The 27932-nt window shown below is 34.1% G+C and overlaps 2 protein-coding genes across 9 annotated transcripts in view; one reads left to right on the top strand and one right to left on the bottom strand.

The window, feature by feature from the left end:
• Positions 1 to 9399: 9399 nt before the first annotated feature.
• Positions 9400 to 27932, bottom strand: part of LOC127070478 (RNA-binding protein 25) — a 56731-nt gene continuing 38198 nt past the window's right edge. The window contains exons 1-12 of one of the 5 annotated variants that reach the window (XM_051008511.1): positions 19609 to 19769; positions 18659 to 18801; positions 17420 to 17774; positions 17088 to 17282; positions 16896 to 17011; positions 12865 to 13082; positions 12055 to 12673; positions 11429 to 11855; positions 11082 to 11300; positions 10830 to 11005; positions 10597 to 10743; positions 9400 to 10486 (exon numbers count right to left, since the gene is read on the bottom strand). In XM_051008511.1, coding sequence (XP_050864468.1) covers positions 10394 to 10486; positions 10597 to 10743; positions 10830 to 11005; positions 11082 to 11300; positions 11429 to 11855; positions 12055 to 12673; positions 12865 to 13082; positions 16896 to 17011; positions 17088 to 17282; positions 17420 to 17774; positions 18659 to 18766 — 2673 coding nt within the window. In that variant the 5' untranslated portion in view covers positions 18767 to 18801; positions 19609 to 19769 and the 3' untranslated portion in view covers positions 9400 to 10393. Of the gene's footprint in view, positions 10487 to 10596; positions 10744 to 10829; positions 11006 to 11081; positions 11301 to 11428; positions 11856 to 12054; positions 12674 to 12864; positions 13083 to 16895; positions 17012 to 17087; positions 17283 to 17419; positions 17775 to 18658; positions 18802 to 18974; positions 19258 to 19290; positions 19518 to 19608; positions 19770 to 27932 lie in introns of those variants that run through there. The other 4 variants (XM_051008509.1, XM_051008513.1, XM_051008512.1 and 1 more) reach the window with 4 other exon arrangements.
• Positions 20133 to 27134, top strand: LOC127070479 (serine/threonine-protein kinase VRK1-like). 4 transcript variants are annotated; one of them, XM_051008516.1, is made up of 10 exons: positions 20133 to 20574; positions 20919 to 21086; positions 21168 to 21293; positions 21392 to 21588; positions 21699 to 21942; positions 22007 to 22207; positions 22324 to 22544; positions 22716 to 22963; positions 23053 to 23201; positions 23377 to 27134. In XM_051008516.1, exons 1-10 carry the CDS (start codon positions 20532 to 20534, stop codon positions 23451 to 23453), a joined length of 1674 nt encoding a protein of 557 aa, XP_050864473.1. In that variant the 5' UTR covers positions 20133 to 20531; the 3' UTR covers positions 23454 to 27134. The 4 variants fall into 4 exon arrangements, with proteins under 4 accessions (XP_050864473.1, XP_050864471.1, XP_050864474.1 ...); XM_051008514.1 differs by having other exon boundaries at positions 20916 to 21086; XM_051008517.1 differs by having other exon boundaries at positions 20827 to 21086.

Below are 27932 nucleotides of genomic sequence, written 5' to 3'. Positions count from 1 at the left end.
ATAATGAAGAAGAGTTGACAAAAATAAAACAATTTCCTTTTTTTTTATTTATTTCCCTCTCTCTCTCTCTCTCTCTCTCTCTCTCTCTCTCTCCAGAGTGACTATCGTGTTTCGAATTTAAGCTCTTCCAAAAATTATATACATATATATATATATATACATCGTTGAAAGTATCAACCCCTCAATCCTCACACGTTACTTATGTAAATTTTCGAAAAAGAAGAAGAAGAAGGAAAAAATGCGTCGTCCATTCTTAGCATGACTTCCCTTATACCCATCTCAGCCCTTCGACCCTTCGATAGAATAGAAAAAAGCAAAAGAGAGAAAGGCTTGCACTTTCATCGGTTGGTCCGGGGCTAAAAACTCGCTCTCGACACTCGAGTGTAAGTCGATGGATAAGTGAGAGAAAGGGGATGGATATCGCGATATCGAGAAACGTTATCGCCCACACCGATCCTGAAAGCGGCCTCTCACATTCACTTTTTTCGGGAGCATCGTTTACTATGGAATAGGAAAAGAGAAAAGAAAAAAAAAAGAGGAGGAAAAGGAGAAAGAAAAAAAAATCACGCCATAGAATGCGTACACTTTTTGGTCGGATTTCTTTTCTTTTCTTTTCTTCTTTTATTTCTTTTGTTACGACGTTTTTTCTCTCATCGACCCCATCAAATTTTCTCTTACGGTCTCATACTTTTATTTTCAACGTTTAGTAATATCGTTTGGTAATGTTTGATTCCATAGAAAAGATGTAACAGAAAGAATAGAAAATAATGTACTTCTATCATTTATTTAATATCAATATTTTTTCTCATTTTATTAATCGTCGAAATTATCAATGATATAACGTACGTTATATTTCTGCAAGATAATAGCATTAACAAAATAATGTAATAAATAAATAATCTATAAAGAATAGATATAGTGTTAGAATAAATGGATAGAGATAGAAACTCGAAACAATGTGAGAGAAATGTCACCTAAAAACAGGATGACGAACGATCTAGGATATAATACCGATCCCATTAAATATGTTTAATACATACATACGTACATATATAGATAAAATTCTATCCATTAAGAGAGAACAACAATGGTTCAAATATTATATATATATATATATATATATATATATATTCTTTGCTTCCCTTGGATGTTGAGCAAACCCTCGATGAGATAACAAAGTAATACATAAGTGAGAAGAGCACCATTAATCATTTCACACTGCTTCTTTGGTGTCATCGATTAGTTCAACGATCGTCGAAGAAAATTACCACGGAAAAAAAAATAAGAGAAAAAAAAGAAAGAGTTGCGATTTAACCGATTGTTCGATCTTATCGACAGATAATTAGAGAGTTACTGAGACCATCAAATCGTGTTAACAATTAATTAAGAAAAAGAGAGAGAGAGAAGGATCAGATTTACATTGTGTTGGTTAAAAGTTTATTTTCAAAATCAATTACTCTAACTCTTTTAGCTTTAAGCCAATTTTCTTCTTTTTTCTGACATTACGAATCTTTGGCCCAATCTGTATACATACATACATACATATATATATATATATATATATATATATATATATATATATATGGATGTATCTGTGTGTGTTTTTTGGTGCTAAATAGAGAAGGACAGGAACACAGAAACGACTCGCTCTGAGGTTCTATCTTTCTTCTCTTCTCTTCTCTTCTTTTTCTTCTTCTATCTCGTCGAGACAGTAGCAGGCATCTAGTCATCCACCACTCGCTAATGGATATTGCTCTTACTCTTGCCCCAGCCACCAGCTGACTTTCGCAGGACGTCTACTCGCATTCCAGATAAATTAGAAGACCTCGGTTTCGCATCTCTTACCTCTTTCTCTCTCTCTCCCTCTCTCTCTTCTTTTCTCCATCCCCATATTCCATCTTCTTCTTCTATTTCTTTTTCTTCTTCTTCTTGTTCTTCTTTCTCCCTCTTTTCCTACTTCCCTTTCTCTTTCTCTTTCTTTCGAATCACCATTCCGTTCCCGCGCGAGCCGCAAAGCGCATTTGCATGACAAACGGTCGGCACAATGCATATTTGCAGCTTCCAATTTGCACCACCGAGCTTCTTTCCTTCCTCGGTTATATAATATCTTTATATTTATTTATATAGTTATATACGTATATACATATACATACATACAATATATATATGTGTGTATGTGTGTGTGTGTATATAAAACTGTAATAATATATAGGAATGAAAAATCAATCGAGTAAAAATCATTTTAAAATACTTAAATTAAGTTTTGTCTCTATCGATTATTATTATTTTTTTTATATTATTATTATTATTATTATTATTATTATTATTATTATTATTATAAATATATCTCATTTTCTTTCAGGAAAATGGTCAAGTTCGACTATGATTGCTGTCGATACCTGTTTCAAGATACGAAAATGAAATTTTCCACGTCTCCTCCTCTCACATACATCTCTCTTCTCTCTCTCTCTCTTTCTCTCTCTCTCTCTTTCCGTATCCTCCTTCTCTCCAATCTCCAACGGAACCGTCAATATTAATCTACCGACGAACGCTCATGGAATTTCAAGAGTGGCTTGCTACCCTATATCGTTGGACTTCTCCTACAAAAGCACGAATTTTCGCGAGGAATATTAATTGATAAACGAACGAACGAACGAACGAACGAACGAACGAACGAACGAATGAACGGACCAACGAACAGACGTACGAAACCTTCTACGATGCAATAAAAGGAAATAACGTTTCGTATTTCCGGTAACGAGGGCGCGGATACCATTGGGTAAAACTCATTGTGGAGTCTTCGTACCGATGCAATCACGTTTCTTAGTTTGTTATTTCTTTTCTTTTCTTTTCTTTTTCCTTTTTTCTTCTTCCCTTTTTTGTTTGTTTTCTTTCCTTTTTCGTTTTCCTGTTATTTTATTTTCCATCTTTCTCGTAAATCATTTTCTCTCTTCCAAGTATTTCCACTTTTCCTTCGTAGAGATTTCGATTCGTAGAGAAATCTATTTCTTTCTTTCTTTCTTTCTTTCTTTATTTATTTATTTTTTTCTTTCCTTCTTTCATTCCTTTCTTCCTTTCTCTCTCTCTCTCTCTTTCTCTCTCTTTCTTTCTTTTTTTCTTTCTTTCTTTCTCTCTTTAGCTTGTCGTTAACTACAACGTTTCCCTCTAATTGGTATCGTTCTTACCTTCGTGTAATTTTGTAATTAAATTTAAAAAGAAAAGGAAAGGAAAAAAGGAGAAGAGCCGATTCTCTTATTACAAAACTAAGAAGATCTTATTAATAGTTAAATTACCTTTTTAAGTCGTTTTCAATAAGTCGTTCGTTAATTTCATGTCGATGGTTGAAAAAAAAGAAACAAGCAAACAAATTCGAGATCTTCGATTCGTTTCTTCATAATGTATACAATTTGATTAAAGATAATAGAATTTTTTTTTTTATAATATACATTATATAAACGTTTTTATTAATTTAATACATCGTTACAATTCTTTTTCCTTTCTTTTTCTATATTTGATACGTTTACGTTAAAATAAAATTTGTTCTATTAGATATCTACATATTTCTTCGCAAAAGATGTGGAAAACGAGCAAGTCGCCAAAAGGGGATCCAAGTTTTAAGATCCTTAGTATGGGTCTCGAAGACTTGGGATGCAATAAACGGAAGTTTTTGTAAAAGTTTAATATAAATAATAGCGAGTTATTGGCATTTTCTAGAGAGTCTATGTACTTAGCTATGATTTCTTTCTCTCTCTCTCTCTCTCTCTCTTTCTCTCTCTCTTTGACTTCTCCATCACTAGCCCATCGTAAAGAAAAAGTTTCTCAAGTTATCTCGATAAGGGAATTGAGAGAAAAAGTATCGAAGTATCCAATCGCGAACTAACTCGTTATTAAAGATCGAAAACGCAAAGAGAGACCCTTCCTTCGTCTAGATGCTCGAGAGTCTCCTACTATATTACGAATTCCGAATGTGACTTGATCGTACTTGAAAGAAATTCATATAATTTCTGGAGAAGTCGAAGATATAGATATATTCGAAATTGTGAAGCAACATTTTCGAAACTTGCCAGTGATAATCATTTCTCTTGAAAATGAGAAAATGTTAACGTTGAAATATTTGACGAGGAAAAAGAAGAAGAGAAAGAAATGGAAAAATGACAAGAGAAAAGGAAGAAGAAAAGATTGTAAATTATTTTAAAGAGACATTCGGAGAGTCGACAAATGAGATTTCACGAAAGAAATAGCGCATTAGCTTAACGATTCTTAATACATCTCTCTCTCTCTCTTTATCTTCCTCGTCTAGTTTTTCTTTTTCTATTTCTTTATTCTTTTTTTTTTCTTTTTAGTAAAAATAGTTTCATTAAAAGACAGTCCGTCGCTTTAAACCTCATTCGGTAACTCTGTATAGGTACTTACTGTCCACGGTAGCAACAGGTACTGGACCTCGAGCTCGAAGTGGCTCGGTTTCCTTCATCGCTTCGAATATAAAAGGCTTGTGTTTCGTTGTGTTAACTCTCTAACTAACAAGTTTTCAGACTTAACAATCAAACTCTTTCTGCTTTCTATTTTTATTTTTTTTCTCGTAACTGACGCAATAAAAAAAGAAGAAAAGAAAGGAAAAAGAAATGAAAAAAAAAGAAAGAAAGAAGGAAAACAATTTTTTCCTTTCTCACATGAACGTGGACGAATAATTGAGATAATCGTTAATCTAAAAAGTGATATTAAATAAAAATAAATCGTTTTGAATGATTTATATATATATATATATATATATATATATATATATATATATATATATGTACGTATGTATGTATGTATGTATTTGTCGACGAACACAATGGTTTCATCTTTAAAACGTTTTAACGCGACGAAAGCGCATGTACATACACACGAACCATTGATTATTCTAATAGCGTGGAAAATCCTGAGCTCATAATTACACGCTTCGGGATCCAACGCCAGGGTGAAACTTTACAGCACGATCGTGTATCAAATGTAATTAGCGTTGGGACGTCCAACGTTGCTGCCCGGTCTATGACTAGACCATCTCTAGAATTTAATCTACGTAATGAGGAGCCGCCATGGGTCTAAGAGTAACCTACCGGTTCACTATACATCAAAGATATCACTATATAATACGGATTATATTAATACATTAATACATAGATATCTGTGTTATAAATATATATCTAATCTCGATCCTTTGTTGTTGACATTAGATAACAGACATTAATATCTACCATATATATACATAGGATATATATTTTGTATGTGTATGTGTACATATATTCGTACACGTATATATGACGTATAACAGATATTATTAATAAAACAAATATTTAAAGAATTTAACGTAGCCAATGCTACGTCATCTTCTTTTTTCATTTTTCTCTTCTTTTCTTCTCTTGTGCTCTTCTTTTCTCTCTTCTTCCTTTCTTTTTTCTAGGATTTTTTTTCTTTCTTTTCCCTTCTTTTTTTTTTAATGGTACGTCGACTTACAATCAAACGAAACGTTTGAGAAGTCGAAAGTGGAGGTGGAGAACGTGGACGCACAGCGGTTTTGCGTTCTATAGGCTTTACTAATATCCCTAAGTGCATCGTCAGCCGCTTCGTGCGGTCTTGCACGAGTTCCGCTACGATGCACCCTGCGGCTCCTTCTCTATCTCTCTTTCTCTCTCTCTCTCTCTCTCTTTCTCTTTATATATATATATATATATATATATATATATATATATTTCTACCTATGTCGTCTATCGTATCACTCAAACGAGAAGCTTTATCTACCTTCACCGAAATATAATACTCTCGCTATCGGCTTTTCTTTTCTTTTCTTTTCTTTTCTCTTTTCTATTTCGATGTTCTTTCTCTTTTCTTATAGAAAAACAAAAAATCTAAAAGAAAAAAACCAACCTTCACTTGTCTAGATTACTTCCGATTATTATTGAAAGAAACTCCGATATGAGTTTTCAAAAAATGACACTCCGACAAAAGGATATAATGTTAATGCGTAAAGATCATCAAGATGATAGAACCAGAAGGTAAAGTTTGAGCGACTATTTTATCTAAAAAGGAAAAGAAGGAAAGAGAGAAGAATCAAAATGTTACTAATAGGAACTAGTGCTGTTAATCATCGATTACGATTAATTTGAGAGAAAAAAAACAATTCTTCGAATGGAAAAGCTTGGAAATTAATAAAATCTTCAAAGTCCAATAGTCCAAAGAAATCAAGATCAAGTAGATCGGAATGGATCGAAAAGCGTTTGAGTTTGAAAGAAGGAACGGAGAAGATATATGAGACGAACTGAAGGAACTAGCCTTAGTTATAAAAGAGAGAGAGAGAGAGAGAGAGAGAGAGAAGAAAGGAAGGGTGAGGAAGGACAATTCGGTCGTGTTATTCAAGATATTCAAACTGTACCCACATCGGGCTTGGAGGTGGCATTTAAGGATTAAAGGAGTTTAGCATAATATTAGCAAGCAGGAGGGACAACACACACTGAGGTGTAGGAAGGTATAGGTCTTCCATAAGAAAGAGTAAGAGAGAGATAGATAGGTAGATAGAGAGAGAGAGAGAGAGAGAGAGAGAGAGAGAGAGAGAGGGAGAGAGAGAGGAGAGAGTAGGTAGAAAGGTACAGGTATTATTCATGGATTACCTCACTTGTCTTGGCCACAATCCTCCCTAAGCCTCCATTAGAATAATTGCTTCTTCATCTTCGCGCTTACGCGGTTGCTGCGCTCGCTTTCGCGACGTAGAAACGATCCATCCAACCCTCCACCCCTACTTCCTTCTCCTCTTTCACCTCCTCCTCCTCCTCCTCCTCCTCCTCCTCCTCTTCCACCTTCTCATCTTCTCAATCCTCGGCACATCGTCTCGTTGTTTCATTCAACCGCATCTCGTTCCGCATGTGCATCGTGTCTCACTGACTCTATCTCTATCATTCTATCTTCATCTCTCTTCCATATATCTATCTTTCTTTATTTCTTTCTCTCTCTCTCTCTCTCTCTCTCCCTCTCTCTATGTTTCCATATGCATTCTCCGCAGATCTTTTCTTTCCACCTTAGTTTCGACGAAGACGAACGAACATTTCTGGAACGATAGACTCGCTTTTCAATATACAATGTAACGTTTCAAATAAGTCCGACACGACGGGATCACGATCGAAATCGATTATATCCCCATTGCAAATGTTATTACCCTTATCCTTATCATTTCGCTTTACGCGTTCTAATGACATTAGTAGAAACTCGATTAAGGGATACTTCGTATCTAATAAATTACATCATCAATGATATTACGTTCACGAGATGTTGGAATAATAATAAAGTGGAGAAAGGGTAAAAAAGAGAAAGAGATAGAAGGAAAGATAAAAAAGAAAAGGGAAAGGGGAAAGGGAAGAAAAAAATTAAAAGAAAAGAAAGAAGAAATAAAAATGAAAGGACTCGGCACTCATTCGCATTCAAGGATCAAACTCTGCGATCGCAAAGAAGAGAAGAAAAAGGAGGGGCGGGAGGGGGAGGAGGAGGAGGAGGAAGAGAAGAAGAAGGACGAGGGTCCTATGTAAGAGTCCTTCGTGGCAAATGTCGCGTAAAGTGCGATTTTCAGAACGCGTAGTAAGAGGCCTCTCGAAGATTCGATGATTCTCGTTAGGCTCGTAGAGTAAATTGCGTGATGGTGGTACCGAGCTCCATACACCATCCCATTCACTTCTCTCTCTCTCTCTCTCTCTTCCACGACCTTTGCAAGCTCTTGTGCGAATATTTAGTTACCGTGGACCGTACTCGTTACCGTTTCATCTCCTTTCGCCATGTACGTGCGACGATTCCTTGAGTCCTCCTCATCCTCCTCTCAAAGTATATTCCTTTCTCGCTGATCGACATCTCGAGCACGTTTCACCTGTAAAATGCAAAACGCGAGACGTCTCCTTTCTCTCTCTCTCTCTCTCTCTCTCTCTCTGTCTATCTTCTTCTCTTCCTCCTTTGCTCTTTCTATCTCCGTCTTTATTTCTATCTGTCTCTCTCTCTGTCTTTCAGTTACCCTTCGATACCTAAGAGAGACGGTCGTCTATGTCGACTCGCTCGTTAACTCGAGCAGAAATAATATTACTTTATCTTCGGAAAGTTCGTATCCGCGAACCCTGGCGACTCCATCCACTAGTAGAGAGAGTAGACTACGCCGGAAGAAAGTTGCACGTTTCGAGGGGGTTGACTTGTACCACTCACCCCCTTTCTTTCATTCTCTCTCTCTCTCTCGTTTTCTCTCTCTTTCAATAGTCGACGCTGATGGCGTCGAAACGGTCGTTTCACTCGTCGGGCCGGTCTTTCAAGATCCCTAGAAATTATCAGACGGTGTGCTCGGCCGAGCAATGTACCTGCTTCTCCTACTACTACTGCTGTTGCTGCCACTGTCGCTACTGTTGCTGTTGCTGTTGCTACTACTGCTACTGCTGGTGTCGCTGTCTCTAGCAAAAAAATTCTTTTTCAGAAAGAACGGTGTGTGAGATAGAAATAGAGAGAGAGAGAGAGAGAGAGAGAGAGAGAGAGAGAGAGAGAGAGAAAGAGAGAGAGAGAGAAAGAAAGAGAGAGAGAAAGAGAGATGTCGACGACGTCGTGCTCGTGGTCGCCGTCGTCTATATATATCTCGAGCGTTAACGGCACTTCTCGTATTATTTGTTGTTAAGTGCATAAAAGCTTTTTTTCGAGGACTTAATACAAGCTCTCCGGTAATAGCAGGGCGTTATTGTGTTCACTGGTAGAGCGAGAGAGAATAAGAGAGAGGGAGAGAAAGAGAGAGATAAAAAGAGAGAGAGAAAGACAGAGAGGGGTACAGTCGCCTTACCCAAAGTGTCTCCTACTTTTTTGGTACTACAGGAAAAACGTCTCCCCAACCACCTTTTATGGATTCTTTGTACCGGTACGATTGCGTACCACCCCAAGATCACTACCCTTTCTTTTTCTCTTTTTCTATTTCTCTTTCGAAGAGTTTCCAAAGCTTTTCTATTATCGTCGTCTCCTTCTCACTCACGTATTATGCATCCCTGTATACGTTTCGCACCTCTATTCGAAACGTTATTTACGATGATACGCTCCTCGTATATACGCTCAGTTTGTTACAGAAGTTTCTTTCTCTTTTTCTTTTTCTCTCCCTCTCTTTCTCTACTTCTTTCTTTTTCTTTTTTTCTTCTTTCTCTTTCTCTTTCTCTCACTCTACTTTTATTACCCACTCGTTAACCCCCTTGGACGAATGCGTCTGACTCTCTTCGCTCAGGGGTTGAACATTGAAAAACGATGAATGTACGAAATAAAATAAAACAAATAAAGGAACGAAAAAAGGGATACCATGTCCTATCGAATATTCATTTTCATTGCGATTAAAAGAAAAAGAAAGATATATCAAGAGATCTGTCGTAATGTAAAATTGATTTTATTCAAACTTCCTTTCCTTTATTTACATTTGACGAACTTGTGCGTGGATAAAAATTATTTGGACGACGACCAATCTCCGATCTTTAGTTTTTAATTTCTATGTACGTTGTATGTATGTATGTATGTATGTATGTATGTATGTATGTACGTAGTTGTGCGATAATAGAACGATTTCCTTGATCGATATCGCTGCTTCGTAGATGGAAATTTTATTGATGAAGTTCTATGTCTATTATGCACATTATTATGTAGTAGAGTAGACACGTGAAAATCGTATCAATGATGAAAAAAATTTCTTTGTAAGTATACGCGCATTTGTCATTGACTGAATTCGTATGTAAATATTTGAACGATTGATTCTCGTCTTTTATCGAATTCGAATGAACTTTTACTTCATAAACGTATATATTTAATTTGATATATACGATTAATTCCATTTCGTATGCGTATTTTAAAAATTTATAAAAGATATATATACATATATATCTACATTGTATACATGTTATACGTAATGCCCACATGGCACGGACAAATTATATTAAATATATTATAAGAGTAGATCCTCTATTTATTTCTATGGATTAATTGCGTTATTATTATCAAATATCTTTTTTTTTTCTCTTGTAAATATTTGTTCAATGACTACGAAGACGAATATACAATATTAAAAATTTTTCACGGCGAAGAATACTTACCTTTCAATTTTTGATGATCGATTGACAAAGCAAACTTGAAGAGAACTCAAAATTTACAAATCGTAATTACAAGTTGTATTTAACAATATAACTTCTACAAACGTAGATCTCGCCTATTTAATTAAGCAACACGTCGTTTTTTTCTTGTCTAGCGTAGACTCCTACAAATGATACATTAGTAACGTGCGTAGGATTCGCAGCCTACAGATTATACTGTAATCAAAGGTATTTTATGTATAATATAAATCGTAAATCGAGTAACGTTGTAGATGTTACATCATTTATTTAACTAAACCCATCTTTTTCGCCTCTACTTCGTAAATTAATAACCTCCACATTTTAACTACAAACACTTCGGCTTCTTCGTCTAATACCTATAAAAGAAAGAAAAAGGAAAAGAAAAAAAGGGCGAAAGTAGATACTTGCAATGGCATTAATTTTTCTAAATAAAATCCATTTGTACGAAGAAACGCAATACACCTACCATTTGTACATCATCCAGTATACCTTGAGGAGAACTACCAGCCATAACTTTGCTGCATATAAAATCGACCAAAGTAGGTTCCGGTTCTCCGATGTATTCAATGATCTTTTTATTAATCCACGGTCTTATTCTCTTTTCCATTAATGTCTAAACAAAAATATATATATAAGAAAAAAAAAGGATAAAAAAATGTAACGCAACAAATAAAACTTAATAAATGTTTCGACACTAACATTATCTATTACCGCCCAATCGAGCTGATATCCGAAGAGCGCGTTCTTATCAGTAGGAATTTTATCGATGAGAGACTTTATATGTTTTCGTTTTTCTTCTTGACTTTTTGTACTTTCTTCTTTACCAGGCTTCGGAGTCTCCTCGTTTGCCTTTTTCTTTTTCTCATCGCCATAATCTACGCATATACATATATGCATTGTATCATTAAATTATATCGTTATATATCGATTATGTCATTAGCGTTAGTTTACCTAGAGGAACTAATTTCCGTTTCTTCGCATTATTAGTACCGTCATCGTCATCGTCATTATTAAAAACGTCCTTCACATCGATGCGACCTTTTTTTCTAGTCTGATTAGCCTGTTGAGAATTCGTATTAACGGCTGTACCAGGACTAGCGGGAGTTTTGTTACCAACGGTATGTTCTCCCCGAGTACCACCGCTTCCCATCGCGAAAGGAACAAAATTACCTAAACAATAAAACAAGATAATGGAGAATTAACGAGGACAGTGTTCCTTAATGGTATAATAAAATCGCTTATATTGAGTTGTTCAGATAAAAAGAAAAAAAATGGACAAACGAAAAATGAAAACCTACTGCCGCTTGTTTTTTCCGGCTCGCTGACGAGTGACATACGCGAATCCTCGTCCAACGAAGGCGGAATCGATTGGACTGGGTTACCGACCGATTGATGTATCGGCGAGGACCTAGTATCCTTCTGATTCTCGCGATCGGCCTCGACGACGATTTCCTCGTTCTCTTCGCCGCCATCGCGATGATGATTCTGATGATGACGATGATGCCTACGATGATGATGATGATGACGCGGAGGTGTCCTGGAAGGTACCTCTGGTTGAGACGCATCATCGAACTGGACGCCGTCGTCGCTGTCACTTTCGATTGGCTCGGTTTCTATAGGTGGCATTACTACTTCCTTCTCTTTCTTCACAATCTTTTCATCCTCCTCGTCGATAATAGTAATCACTGGTTTAGGCTTATACTGTTCTTCCCTCTCTGCTTTTAGCTAAAGGAAACAAGAAGAAGAAGAAGAAAGAAAGAAAGCAAGAAAGAAAGAAAGAAAGAAAGAAAGAAAGAAAGAAAGAAAGAAGAAAGGAAGAAAGAAAGGAAGAAAGAAAAATAGAAAAAAAAAAAATTAAACGCTCATCCCGTTTCGTATATTACACGTTATATCGGTATTATCACTGATGGAATCCAAAATTTACCCTTTCGAATTCAGCAGCAGGATCGGGATGCGAGGCATCGGCATAAAGTTTATCGCGTAGTCGTTGCAACTCCTGTCTTTCGGCACAGCGATCTCTCGAATCAGCTTCGGCTTCCAAAGCACGTTCCTCCAAACGTCGAGACAATTCCTTACCCTTGTAATACTTTGCGTCGTCGCGATCATCGTCGTAATCTTCCAAAAATTCCTTCAATCTTTTTGCCTCGCGTTCTCTCGCCTCTCGCTTCGCCCTACGCTTTTCTGCCTCCTTTTCGTATTCCTTTTGTTTACGACGTTCCCGAGTTTCCCACGCTCGCAAACGTTCCTGATAAGCCGCCTCCTTTTCCCTAGCTCTCCTCTCATTTTTCTTCCTCTCCTTAGCCTCCTCCTCTTCCTCCCTTTCTCTCATTATTTCTCTTTCTGTTTTTCGTGCCTCCTCCCTTTCCCTTTCTCTCTCCCTCTCTCTGTCTCTCTCCCTCTCCCTATCCCTCTCCCTCTCTCTCTCTCGTTCTCTCTCACGGTCGCGATCCCTCTCTCGATCCCTCTCGCGATCTCTCTCGCGATCTCTGTCCCTATCACGATCCCTCTCGCTCCTTTGCCGATCTCTCTCGCGTTCTTTTGATCTTCAAGAATATAAATATAAATATCAATTTTTATTTATGCCTATGGCTATACGTATTTCAATACGTTTCTTCGTAAATACATGCAAATGATGTGTATGTACATACGTACGTACGTCGTCGTACGCAGAGAGACTAAAAATCGTATCGATATTTAAAATGATTCGTGTCTCTATCCTCTATCTCCTTCTTACCTGGATTTAGAACGACGCTTATCTCTTCTACTGCTACCTGTACTACTACTTCGTCCTTTGTGAGACGTAGGGCTACTACCAGGCTCGCCTTCCTGATCATCCTTGTTAGCTCCATCCTCCTCTCGTCTATCTCTCCGTTCCTTTTCGCGTTTCTCTCGTTCCTCCTTTTCGACAGCCTCTTTTTTACGTTTTACTTGGGCCTTCTCCTCTTCCTGCTTCTATAAAACACAAGAACGCGAGAAAGATGAGATCGGATAGTCGAAACAAGCTTATCGGGCTGATGTATAATATAATTTAATTGAAAAAGAAAAAAAGAAAGTAAAAAAAGATAAAAAAAAAGATAAAAAAAAACTAGCAATCGTATATTGACATATAAAGAAAAGAAACGTGTGGGTAAGATGAGTCGTTCTATTGCCGCAATCAGGTGTAGAGTAAAAAACATATAAATGAAGCTTTTAATAACTAATAAGAAATTCTTTATTTATAAATCTTCGTGGATGTATCGTCAATTAATATGTAAAAAAATGAATAATAAAATACGTTTGAGAATAGCATATTTATCGGTATTTTCTCACTGTCCAGCAAAACGATGCTATATATATATGCATATATATAGATGCACATATATATATGTATATGTATGTACGATAGATGCATCTGCTTGGATATTAGAAATTTAGAAAATGGATATGAAACGTAATTGTCTTTTGTCTCTATTTTTGTTCTCTTTTGTTATTTTTTTTTTCTCAATAACAAACGATTACTAGTTGTGGACAATGATTCATTGTTGAACATTATTTTATAAAACTGTTCGTGTCAATGATGTATACTCACTCCACTGGAGCATGCTCGTTCAGCAGCATCTTACACGTAATCTCGTTTACATATCAATTACCTAAGTGCAGGTACAAATTTTGGAACAAGCATGTAATTTTTCTTATATTCTACTTAACCCTAGATACCTTAAAAACTAACAGACGCATCGTAGAGGCCACCCAATGTACTTACAACATTGCAAATGTGCCTGTAAACAGATTCTCTAATACTAATATATAGGAATAAAATATAGTTGAAAGGGGTGAATAATAAGAATTCTTGTCCAAATTCAATAATTATTAGAAAATATTATACCAATCAGAAGCGAAGTCATCATGGAGAAGGGTATCCATCAAAACATCATTTGCATTTGCCAAGAAATATGTAGTCACACGTCTGTCAACATTGTTTTCCTCTGGTTATGGTTATACGCGGCAGCTGATGCAGCAAACTGTTGGATATCAAATGCACAATAGTTTGCTCACCCTTATCTTTCCGTGTTACCCACAAATCGACTTAGAAATAGATTAGTATGCTTCACCCTTATTTGATACACTAGTACTGATAACACTGATAGATTACTGTTTGGAGAGTGATTATCATTAATTGTCGCTATTATTACAAAAGAAAATTATTAAGTAACAGAAGCCATATAATTTAGTATCTAACTTTTGTTTAGTACATAATTATATTCTTCATTGCATTATTAATTATATTATGTTTGTATAAAATAAAAATAATGAACGGAACGAAATTATGCATCGAAGTGGTGAGAGAAAAAAAAAGAGGAAAAAAAGAAAAGAAAAAAAATGAGAAGAAAAAGAGATAGAAAGAAATCCGTTAGAACTAATTCTAACATAAACGTCTAGTATATTCAAAAACAATTATATGAGTTAGAAACTGTTATAATCTCCACACAGTAATCTACAGTTTTAAGCTATTAATTATAATGGAACTGAGTGCATAAAAATAGATGCACATGTGAGGAGAAAATAGATTCTTGAAATACGGAATATCAATGACCAAAGGGATTCAGACGGGCAGTTGACTAGCAAAACTACAAGAACCGAATGGCTGTGTTTGCTCATGGTTGTGGAGTTTACTCACGGTGTGAAGTTGACTTGGTCAGTCAGTGTGGTGGTACCGGAGAATGGAGGAGCGCGCACCTAGGTACTACGTACATGTCTGATCGAGACGCTGACAGAAGCTGTTTACACAAAATAAAGACAACAACTGAACAGTCGCCATTGTGATGATAAAATCATTTCATTGTGTAAAACGTTCGCAAACTCTCGCTCCTATTAATGTTCTATCTAAAGAGACATTAAGTTGTCAGCGTCTAACTATTTTTTCTTTCAGATTAACAGTAACTATTACTTGTCCAATGTATGTGACCAATAATAACCTATATACTCTCTGCCATTAATAGAATTGGGATGAACTACATGTTAATATAGACGCGCAAGATAATTTCCAAACATTAACAATTCCCTTTCTCTTGATCATATTCTAATACAAGAAAAAATCTCAAAATATTGATCTACTGCCATGTATGTTTTCCTTGAATGATCTCATCTCCACTCCTTAACTCTGATATCATCTAGAATGTATGTACGTTAATATAAAATAGACAGAGAAGTTCATAAAACAGATATGAGGTAAGAAATAATTACAAAATTTACTATAGTAATGATACTGAATATCTAATAATTCCCTAAGATAACTAACTCCCTATTAGACATGCCCGTAATCGTATAAACGATATTATTAGTATCACAGCCTGATGTATCTATATATAAATAGAAAGAAGTTGATAAAATGATATTTTTGTCAAATGAGAAGTGCAGGTTTCCATACATTCTAAATGTAATAACTACAAAATAGTAGAAAACTATCTCTGATGAATCAATATGATTTTTCTTGATGAAAACAAAACACATGTCAATTATGTGATGTCAGCGTGTCGAGGAGATTTAAGATTCTCCTGCTTGAATTTTGCTCATTTTTCTTGTTTTCATGTTTTGTTGGTTGGATATACTCTGACTTACCGACGAGGCTGCAGCTGCCTGCGAAAATACGAGGGATGTGCTGTGATTGACTCCCTTCAGAGCCAATGAGTGAGTGAAAGGGTGGTCCCCACACACAGCATTCCTAGGCGTGTGCGTTTGCTGTGTGCGACGCACGCTGCCTGTTATTATAATTATAGCAACGAGTCACGGCTCCAATTATTTAGAGCTAAGATAGCACACACGCGCTTTTTACCATAAAGTACTTAAAAACTACACTTTATTTATAAATACTTATTGTCCATCTTGTATATCCAAATGTATTATATATATATATATATATATATAATACATATAATATATATATAATATATATATATATACATATATAGATTTATGCATACGCTGTGAGCTTTAATTTCATTATCAACTGGTATGAAATATAAACGTAATCGGGCATACAGAATCTCTTTATACAGAGTATTAGCATTATAAATTCGTTCAATTTATCTATATAAAGACAATATTTAAATGCATTCTCTGTGCATTAAATAAAATGTAATTACTAAATTACTCCAAATTTTTTAAAGAGCTCAGTTGCAAGAATGCAAGTTGCTCTCATATACATTTGAACAAATTACATTAAATTAAATTAATCAAACAAAATCACGAAACAATTAATTTATATTCATTAAAAAATTTATATTTAGATTTATATATTATGTATATGGAAAGAAATGATGTTTGATACAGTTATCCTTCTTTTTAAAAATTCAAACAAGATATATTCGGACAAACTAATCATTCAAGGAATTCTCAATATTTTTACTGATTATTTTCGAAAATAAATGAATAGAATTTTATATAATTAGCTCCATGATTATAAGAAATCAATCCGAATGAAAAATTAGAAATGTTATAATTTAATACCAGAAAGATATATTCTTATCAGAAAAAAAAGGAAAATAAAAAGTATAAAAAAAGAAAATAAAAAACGTTTGTAATTTCAAAAGTTCTTAAGCTTCACAGATAAAAATTATGCATAAATAGTAACAAATTGTGTGCTTTAAAATTCTTTCAGTTATTCTGTACCCCAATCAACATGCCGTATTTCATAGCGCCTTCATATTTGATATATTCAAAAACAGGAGCAAAGAAATAGGAATTAAATCAAGAGAAATGTCATATTACATATGTCAAAATAATTACCTTCATTACTTCCCGGAATTTGCCGATTTCTCGAGTTATCAAATCTCTTTTACTCTCTTCAATTTCTGCATCATCCAAATTTAAAGACTTGGCGACCATTTTGGTTTGATGTTCTTCTATTAATGATACAGTAAACATTTATAATAGATATTCTATCGTTCTTAATTAAAATTAATAAATAAATTAATATACCTGGCGCAACTTGAGCCATTTCTAAGTCTGCTGCATGTTCAGCAATAATTTGATTAATACGTGCTAATGCATCTGCATCTACCACTCTCATTCCTTCATCCATGTAATCTTCACCTTCCTCTCCCTCTATACCTTCAGTTGGTGTTTCATCTTGTAAAGGTGACTGACCTCCTCTAAGTTTCTTCCGTCTCTCTGCTAAAAATCATAATGTAAAAACATTTAAATTTACATCAAATAATTAGTTGTGTGTATATTAAATTATTCATTAATAATAAAAAATATATATATGTATGTATGTATGTATATCAATAGTAGAAAGATTGTTTAAATACCTTTAAATTGATCCAGTACCACTTTAGCTTTAGCGTCCACTTTAACAACAAGCTTCTTTGTGCCTATTTCCATATCATGTAACAATCTTACTGCTCTTAATCCTGCATCTGGACCAGCATATTCACAAAATCCAAAAGCTTGTACCCTTTTCCATGACAGAACATGGCCGCAGGCCCCCAAAATATGTCGTATCATTACATCGGGCGCTCTATCCATTATATTGCCAATAAAAACTGTTACTGGTGGTCCAGATTCTCTCTCGCGACGACGATTATTATCGTGTCGATTTTGATTGCGTGCGTAACGTACGGCTGGTGCTGAGGTCTGCATCGCAGATACGGGTGTTGGAATCATCTATGTTTTATAAATGGTAGCTTTCTTAATAATGCACATTTCTACTCATGCACTGCATAGTGTCCCCTCCCATTAATTGTGCATTAGTTTGCGTTCTATCTCTTGCTGTACACTTGAACATCAGGTACTAAAAATTGTTCCTACATTGTTTTGCTCGTGCAAATGAAAATTAATTGAAGAGACATACACATGCTATATATTTTATTTGAACAGTATATTTATAATACTCTTAGAACTATACGTATATTCTTTTTTTATTATTATTAAACACTTCTCAATAAATTCTTCATAAAGAAAGAGAGTGAAAGAAAGATAGATAGAGAGAAAGAGAAAGAGAGAGAGAGTTTCATTCTCAATAAAGATATTATTATTGCAACATATAGAAAGGTTCATAAGCAAACTCGTTAGCGATTATAGATTAACCTAAATTCTATCTAAAGAAAAAGAATAATGATATCTAACCAAAATGTATACATGCTAAGGTAAATATACCTCTGCATTTAACCCAAGATTATATACTCATTATAGGAAATGCATCATTTTGTATATATGCAAGAAAAGTTTAATATTAACTTATCTATCTATATCTACTATCATCAAATACAAATGTCATTATTCATAGAAATAGTTTATTAGACAGAAAATAAGTAGGAAGAAAAATTAATCAGTGCTATTATATTATTAAAACGATAAAATTATAGCAATAAGATATTTATAGTTATGGAAAGTATAGTAATAAATGCAATGAAATTCTACCTTATAGTAATTACAACATCAAAGAGTAATGTTTTAAGAGAAAGTGGCATAAAAATATATAACTACACTGATAAAAACGATCATGCATAAATATAATAAATAAAAATTAATTAAACGTAAATACTTACATGAGCCATAGACATTACACCACCAATAATAGGTGGTGGAGCACCAACCATATATGGCATGGGAGGCATGCCTGGTATCCCCATGGGTGGTTGTCCAGGATAAGACATAATGTACTTTAACTTAAATTATGGCAGTGCTTTTGCTGCAAAAGAATTAATATGGAATATTAAAATGTAAATACTGATTGTACCACACGATGCGCTTGGAGAAAATATAGAAAAAAAAAAAAAATCTATAATCATCTTACACTAACAACATAGTAGAAAACAAAACAGATTATATAATGGTTTTGCATTTGCAAATATAAATAAATACCTGGAAAGAATGAAAAAGTTGTTCAATACATTTTTAGTATGTAATAACTCTTGTGTTCTTTTATAATCATATATCAATATACATAATGTATTAGTATCGATGGAAAATGAACGAGGAAATGCAAAAATTTAATGATAAATCGATTAAAACATTCTCATTAAAAACGAGAACAAACGAAAAATCTGACAAAGTTAGATTTTCACTACCGATCGCGTTTTGATGCCAGATCAAAGAAGAATAATGGATGCCTTCAGATCCTAACCATTAAAATGACGAAACGCGGAAACACACAGACATTAGTTTTCTTCGTACTTACACAAGAAACTTTCTAACGTAAAAATATTGTCAATCATTGTTTCGCACAAATTCGCGTCATCCTATTAAATACGTCTATAAAGTAAGGGAAAGATATTATTGCGCAAATTAAATTTCAACGGTCATACAGAATAATCACGTCGTATACTTCCTCCATTAAAGCTTCATATTCTACCATTGTGAAAGTTGCTTCAGAATCAGAATAGCTAACATAATTGTAGGGAATTTTCTTATTTATTAACGGATATCAATATAAACGAATGTGTTCTTGTCTCAATACAAATCAATTAATAATAATATTTAACGATGTTTCACTTACCCGCTTGAAATTTCTAATTCCCATCAAACTTTTCTTACCATCGATATATCAGTTATTCACAAACGATTAACGTTACATAAAACGTAATTAACATGATTTAACTATAACTTAACATGTATCAAATAGAAAAATCTCAATGAACTATTAATTAGATTCCATAAAAAAGTTACGAGCTCGTTGTTAAAAATGTTGTACATTCGATTGATTCTGATTGGTCGATTCTGATTGGTCACTTTTGAATATGACAAAAAAATATGACGCTTTTTTCGGAAATTTGCTTGTGCGATTATAAAAACTTCAATTTTATTCTCGTTATATGATCATTATTTAAACTCTTAATAACATTATTTGACATCATATTGTTAAAATATTACAAAAAAAGAAGGTAGAAATTTATTAATAATGGTATCTTTTATTGTGATTCGTCGTAAATTCATTTTCGCAAGATGGCGCCTTGGTATTCGAACAAAGGTATTTGCATTCCTTTCTATTCAATACTTTCTACTTTGGTTCATGAAATGGCAGTGCAATGTATTATAAAGTTGAATGGCGTACATTTCACGCTAAACCGTTACAGTTGAAAGAAAACAAAGTGTATAATTATCCATTGTTTAGTAATAATTATTTTAACTGGAAAATCTCTCTTATAATTTTTTTAAACGATATCTGATTCAATATCGTTGGCAAGATAAAAGAGAAATTATTTATTTGTCATTTATTATCAAACAATCAGAGTGAATATCCCACTCTAACTTACCATTTCAATATTACGTTCATTTATATTTAACTACTAACACATTAAATATTATAATATTTGTTATTATAATAATTTTTGTGCTGCGTATGATATTAGAATATAATCTACGCTTGTATGTCAATTTTTCTATTAAATAGATAAACATAATTCGTAGTGACATTAGTTTATGTTTTCTATACAAAATATACAATTGAAAAAAAGTAAACAATGTAAGTGTAGTTGAATGTATACTATAAATTTGATCGTGTTAGTCGATAATATATAAATATGTTTGTATGATAATTTATTGATATAATGATTATATAGCTTTGATATTAAATGAATGTTTAATTGTTTATATTTATAATGCTTTATATTTTTGTATTTCATAAATATATAAGTAATATGTATATGTATATATACATATATATAGATTTATATATATTCCTTTAATATGATGTTAGTCTTTTTATACATTACAGTAGCATCTACATACAACTATGTTTTTAAACATTAAGCTTTATATGAAGCATATTTAATAATAAAATATTATGTTCTCTCTGCGATCAAGCAGTAAGAATGGCACCAGGACGAGACGAAGTTCCTGTTAAAAGAATAGCAGCACCAGGTTGTAAGTTGCCAGCAAAATTACCAGCAAATGAGATTCTTACAGATATCACTCAGAATAAATGGAGACTTGGTAGTAGCATTGGATATGGTGGATTTGGCGATATATATTTAGGTAAGAAATTTATAAAAAATATCTTTAATTAAAATAAATTCGAGATGTGAACTAATTAATAAAATAAATGTATTTTTTCAGCTTCCAAAGATATTACATCTCCAGTAGGCGATGATGCACAATATGTTATTAAAATTGAACCACATAATAATGGACCTTTATTTGTTGAGATGAACTTTTATATTAGAGTATCTAGGAAACATATGAGTAAGCAATTGATGCCATTATAATTTTTTAAATAGGTTTATAATGCATATGAAATTACCTCCAAATTCTAACACTTTACTTTGAAATGTTTATCATAGTTGAAAGTTGGTGTAAAACACAAAGAAAAAGAAGAATAGGCGTTCCAACTTACGAAGGATCTGGATCTCATGTTTATCAAGGACAACGTTACAGATTTTTAGTGATACCAAGATATGGTATAGATATTGGTAAACTGTTTATATCAAATAACAGAAAATTACCAACTAGACTTGTTAATAATTTAGCTGTACAAATGGTGAGATAATACATTTACGTTTGATACTATTATTAAGAGAATTAAAAAAAAAAATAAATTTCCTCTCTCTCTCTCTCTCTCTCTCTTTTTTATTTAATTTAATCTTACAGCTAGATGCATTAGAGTACATTCATAGTCATGGATATGCTCACGCAGATATTAAAGGCCCAAATATTTTATTAGCTCCTTATGAAGAAAGTGTAGTGAGAGAAAGATCTCAAGCTTACTTGGTAGATTATGGATTGGCTTATCGCTTTAGAACAACAGCTGGTAATCACAAACCATTTGTTCATGATGAAAGAAGAGCACACGAAGGAACCCTGGAATTTACGTCTCGTGATGCGCATCATGGAAGTGCGTATATTGTTCATTATATTTTATAACTTATAACGTAAATTAATTTTTCATATATTTTCAGCACACTCAAGAAGAGGAGATCTTGAAACATTAGGATATAACTTATTACAATGGATGTGTGGTAAATTACCTTGGGAAAAAGATAGTAATGATTTATCCGAAGCGATAGATCCGGAAGAAGTTCATGCTGAAAAGGAAGCTTTATTATCAAATTTATCTCTACTTATGGAGAAATGTTTCCCAACCAGAAAGAATTATCCATGTAAATAATTTTACTTTATTCTGCCGTATGGTGATACAATAATTGCTAAATCTCGTTAAAATATACTGATATGATACATATATATATATATATATATATATTTGTTTTCTACACAGCTGCTCTTATGGAATATATGAAGTATATTACAGAATTAGATTTTGAAAGCAAACCAAATTATTCTTATCTTAGAAGTCTATTTCACCCTGGCACCAATCAAGAAAGTAAAGTTCCTACGTGTCTCTTCAACATCCACGAGTCCAATGAAAATACTTGTGCCACGTCGATTAGGCGACCATATTTACGAGAACGAAAACCATGCAGACCCGTAAATGGCGAGGTGATTAAGAGATACAAATTATTTGACAAAACTTCATACTATTAAGTTACTAATACGTATATTTCTTGTTTCTCCAACTATTGATGTTTTTTCAACTTATATAGGTATTGGACAAAGTAAAGTATATAATATGATATATATTAATTGCACGATATTATCAATATATTTCAGATTCGAATAACAAGAAATACGCAATCGAAAAGTCAACCAAAAAAATTCTGTTGGGAGGAAGTATTGGCATTTCATCCAGACAGACTAGCAAAAATTAGTGTACAAACACCGCCAACTCCATTGACACCACCACCGTCCCCACCACCATCGCCAATTCCATCGCTACCCACTTATGCGATGTTAGATGTTATTCGTAGAATGAAAGAGAGACAATCAGGAGCATATAAACATAGGTCACGATCAGTAGAGTAAGCATTACAATTTTTATTGATCTATTTGATTTAATTAAAAATTAATTTATATAAGTGTTATATGAACACACATTTTGTCGAGATAGCATTGACTGTAAAGCAAAATGGATGACTCCGGCGATGGAAGAAATTGTACGTTTGAAAAAGAGATCATTGGAGACTTTGATTTCGTCTATTAATTCTAATACCTCTGGTACGGCACGTATAACACGTTCTCGAGTGGCAAAGTTAAAACGTAAGAATAAAAAAGATTTCTTTTTTCTTTTCTTGTATGTATGTATCTATAATGTATCGATCGAGTAACGTAATACGTAAATAGTACGTAGTGTAGTAAATAGATTTGTATCCCATTTATGATATATCGACAGATCATTTCATTAATGTAAAAAATATATGTTTCTCTCTTATAGGTTTAGGAAATCATGACAAGTTCGATCAAATGCTAAATAGCTCCAGTAATAGCAGAAACGCACAAAGAAAAAAATAAGACATTATGCTACTACGCTAAAAATTTTTCGATCAATCTCAAATGTCTGTTGTTATCGAACAATATATTTGCCTCTCCGATTATTTTATTATCAGACATATACTTAATAAGTATTATATAATTTTTTTTTAGCTTATACTTAGATTTATATAATAATTAATGTTCGACGTTCCTCACACGATGGGATAAAAATTTGATCTATTATTATTAACATCATTACTGTGTTATTGTTCACTGTACAATGTTATTAAAAAACAAATGTGTACCGTCGAGACAGTTTCGCGTTAATCGACGAATAAAAAAGAAACTACACTTCTCTGTATCGTGATTTTTGATTTAATGAAATTGTACAAGGAACGAAATTATCGTATCGTCACGTAAAAGACTGTTTAAATATCGTTTTTCTTCTTTTTCTTCTGTTCTTTTTTTTTATTTTTTTTACTTTTTTTAATTTTTAATTTTTTTTCTGTTGCTTAACAAAATTATGATGAATGTAAAATCTTTTTAAATGCTTGTATAGTGAGTAAATGATTATATATACACACACATAGAGTATAAGTAGAGATAAAAATGATTTTGGAGAATATGTATAACTTCATTATAATATCTCTTTAAGCAAAGAACAAATCAAAGAAACTTGTGTTAATTTAGCGATTAACAATCGCATCGAAACAAACAAAATGAAAAAAGATATAATTCTCGTAGTAGCGTACGATCTTGTAAAAAAATTAAAAGAACAAAAAGTATATATATATATATAGAATATATATATACATATATACATAAGAAAGAACAAGGATTTACAAAAAAAAGGAAAAATATTACTCCACCGAACAAAATGCTTGTTAGTCTGATAAAAATTGTGTAGCGCTGACATAGTAATTGTCTTTTAAATAAACATACACGTTCATGATAATCGATTCCTTCGAAAGAAAGAAAATCATTCATTGTCTTATTTATGTATTTGTTTATCGCATTAGAGGAAACGTGTTGTTTTGTAGTATATAGAAATGCCATATATATATATATATATATATATATATATATATATATATATGCATTTATCGTGCCAATTTCTCTGGGAAAACTCAACCGGACATTGGTTATCTCTTTTGAAAACGATAAACAATGAAACATCGAATAAACAACAAGTTGTGTTTTGCTATTCTTTTATCAAAGTTATACAAGGTTAAAGAAAAATATTTGCGATTAGAGAAAAAAGAGAAAACTGATTAAGCCATCCAAAGTACGATAACTAAATTATAGAATCGATCAAGATTTGTTAATTATTAACTGACTCGTTATTAGTATTGTTTAGTTGGAAAAAAAAACGTTTCGTCGGGTTCATTGTACTCATTTCTTGCAATTCGTTAAATTTTACACTACTGTGACATAGCTCTCGTGCCTTTTTCCATCGTTTGTCACCGCTAGAAGCTTTCCTAGAATCACGCATTTGGCCGTCGGCCGAGTTTCGTCTCCCTCTAATTTCCTTTTTCCTACGTACTACTCGAATTTAGCGAGCCATCAGGCGAGGTTTAGGGTGAATCACAGAGCAGCACGCACCCTGTCCTTCTTGCCAAATAGTCGGCCACGGTAGATTCATTGGTATTTATTGACCGTCAGCTGTGTTCTCTTGAAAAGTTTCTTCTGAGACACTGCATTATTATATTTTCCTTCTCTTCTTAAATTCACTTGTATCAACATTTCTCATTTTTTTTTATATTTTTCTTTTTTCTTCCTTTTTCTTTCTTTAAGTCGACGAAAGATTTTCTTTATTTCTTTAACGAACGTCATGTGCTCTACGAATTTTTTTTAATTGAGTTATTATATATATATATATATATATATATATATATATATATATATATAAAAGGAATTATTCTCTTAGAAAAAGAATAAAAAAATGTATGGAAAAAAACGAAGTTGATCTTTTTTCTCGAAGCGATTAGAAAGAACTACGATAAATAAACGAGAACTAGGCGAACAAAACAAAAGGAGCGTCGGAAAGAAAAGGAAAAAGGATATGAAAACATGCTTGTTATTTTCGCACGTTCGAAATGAGACGCGTCAATGCACTGCGCGCGAATCTTTCGTCTGAACGTCGTCAGAGCGCGACACGGCAATATTCCGCAAGTGCGCATGCGCAATACAGTTCGATGAACCATATAAATATCGGTGCTGAAAGTTTTCGCGGGTAGTTGCTTGCGCGCATTGAGAGAAGGTGATTCGTTCGTCGAAAAAAAAAAATAAGCGCAAATTAACAAATTGCATCTCTATATACAATTTGTTTTTTTTTAAATATACATATATATATATATATATACATATTTATATATATTCACAGAAACGCACATCTCTATATACATACATACATATATATAATATAAATATATCATAGTACGTATGGTACTAGCCGATAGTTTTTCGCTCGAAGCGATCGAAGAGGAAGAGGAGAACTTCGTCGAGAACAACGAAAGGAAGAAATTAGTGAAAAAAGAAGAAAATTTAGGAATCAAGATGCCGGCCGACGTAGCTATGCATACCAACTTCCTTCAATTCAACCAATCGAGCTTGAAAGAATCGAACGTCGATTCCTGCTGGAATACGGAGAACATGAGCGGTTATATGACCTTGGTGGGTCCGAACGGTCATCGGCAGGGCGTGCAGGTGAAGGTCTATCGTACGAGCGTCGAACACTTTGCCGTAGTTTATCCGCAAAAAAAGGTCTGCCGACCGTTGGGAGTACTTAATTTGAGAAACACAACGATCGAGAGATTCGGCGAGGAAGGTTTTCTCGTACGTCAGAAGGGTTTTGATTCGCCCATAGCGTTGACCTTTCTAATGGAGAACAAAAAGGAGTTGGATTATTGGATAATGGCGTTTACAGCTAGAACGAGTCCTTTGGTGCATCAAAGTAGCCTGCCTATAGTCGAGGAAGAAGAAATCTAATTAACGAGAGAAGAAATCCTAAACGATTTAGCAGATAAACGAAGTGTCGTCCTGATCGAGTCGTAGACTCGAATAATTAAAAGAGGGATGGCCTCCGCTTCTCTCCTTGGAGGACGCATGGCCGAAAGCCAGCCGATCGACCACCGTCTCTCTCTGCGTGTGTGCGTATGTTTGTGCGTGTACGTGCGTGCGATGCGTATCCGCACTCATAATATGAGTCTCCTTGCTATCCTGGCTTCAACGAGAATGAGATAAGAGAGGACCATGAGATATGAAAAAAGTAGACGAGAGAAGAGGAGAAGAGAGAAGAGGAAAGGAAAGGAAAGGAAAGGTCTTCGCCACTCCCGAGAATTCATTCAAGCTCTTCCGGGTTCCAGGAATCGTTAAAAAACAAGGGAAGAGAAAAAGAGAGAAGGAGAGAGAGACCGAACTCTCCCCTTTGAGTAATATTCAAGGATGTTTCGAAGAAGAAAAAAAAACGAGATGAAAGATGAGGAGAAAGGAAAGAGAGAGATCTTATTGAGAGATCGAAGGATAAATCGTAAGTAGGGTCGATCGTTTCGTCCTTTTATCTCTCTCTCTCTCTCTCTCTCTCTCTCTCTCTCTCTCTCTCTCTCTGTCTGTCTCTTTCTCTCTTGGTCTCTCTCTTTCTCCCTCTCTCTCTCTCTCTCTCTCTCTCTCTCTCTCTCTCTCTCTCTCTCTCTCTCTCTCTCTCTCTCTCTCTCTCTCTCTGACTAGAGAAGTACGAACAGAAACGCGTGCGCGCAGTTTTCACCTCTCTCGAGGGAACGCCGAGGCCATGTTGGCACTCTTTCCTACGGACCGACCAGCAGCACCAGCAGCAGCATCATCGATCCCTACCTGCTGCAGCCAATCGCTGCTCACCTACCATTCGAAGAAGAAAAACAAGTGAAATGGATGGAAGGAAGAAAGAAAGAAAAAAACGAAGATGGCAAGATTTTCTTCGCTAATTTTTCCAACTCTTACGTTATATAAATTCTCATCTCTATCTATCTATCTATCTATCTATCTATCTATCTATCTATGTATCTGTCTATCTATATTTCTCTCTCTCTCTCTCTCTCTCTCTCTCTCTCTTTCTCTCTCTTCTCTCATTCTCTCATCTTTTTTCGATAAAAAGAACGAACAACCGTTAAGTTCGACCTGGCAACCGCATGGAGAAGCCGTTCTCCATTCTGTCTCGTGAAAGGAGAGCATCTTCTTGTCCTTACGTACGATAGGATCAAAAGCAAAAGAAAAAGAGAGACAACGAGAGAGAGAAAGAGAGAGAGAGAGAGAGAGATAGAGATAGATAAACGCGTAAGCATATGGAAGGGATTTCAAGGCAAGAAAAGTAATCTCTCTTCTCTTCGACGAATCACCTTCGTAATCGTGACTCGTCTTTTTCGATTCTCAAACCTATCAAAATTGGCACGAGAATACGTACTTACGTATATAATTTTATATACATATATTTATATGTATGTATATATATATGCATACATATATACATACATATATTTATACCGT

The sequence above is a fragment of the Vespula vulgaris genome, chromosome 18 (genome assembly GCF_905475345.1).
Source record: "Vespula vulgaris chromosome 18, iyVesVulg1.1, whole genome shotgun sequence".
Taxonomy (NCBI): Eukaryota; Metazoa; Arthropoda; class Insecta; order Hymenoptera; family Vespidae; genus Vespula; species Vespula vulgaris.
Note: the sequence above shows the minus strand (reverse complement) of the source record. Positions and strands in the feature narration are given on the sequence as shown.

What these genes read in the sequence shown, in the direction of transcription:
- LOC127070479 (XM_051008514.1), top strand. Translation starts at nt 20,532, where the DNA reads ATGTTTTCTATACAAAATATACAATTGAAAAAAAGTAAACAAT. An exon ending in TCGTGATGCGCATCATGGAA is followed by an intron (nt 21,943 to 22,006) that starts GTGCGTATATTG and finishes ATATATTTTCAG; the next exon opens with CACACTCAAGAAGAGGAGAT. An exon ending in TCGAGTGGCAAAGTTAAAAC is followed by an intron (nt 23,202 to 23,376) that starts GTAAGAATAAAA and finishes TCTCTCTTATAG; the next exon opens with GTTTAGGAAATCATGACAAG.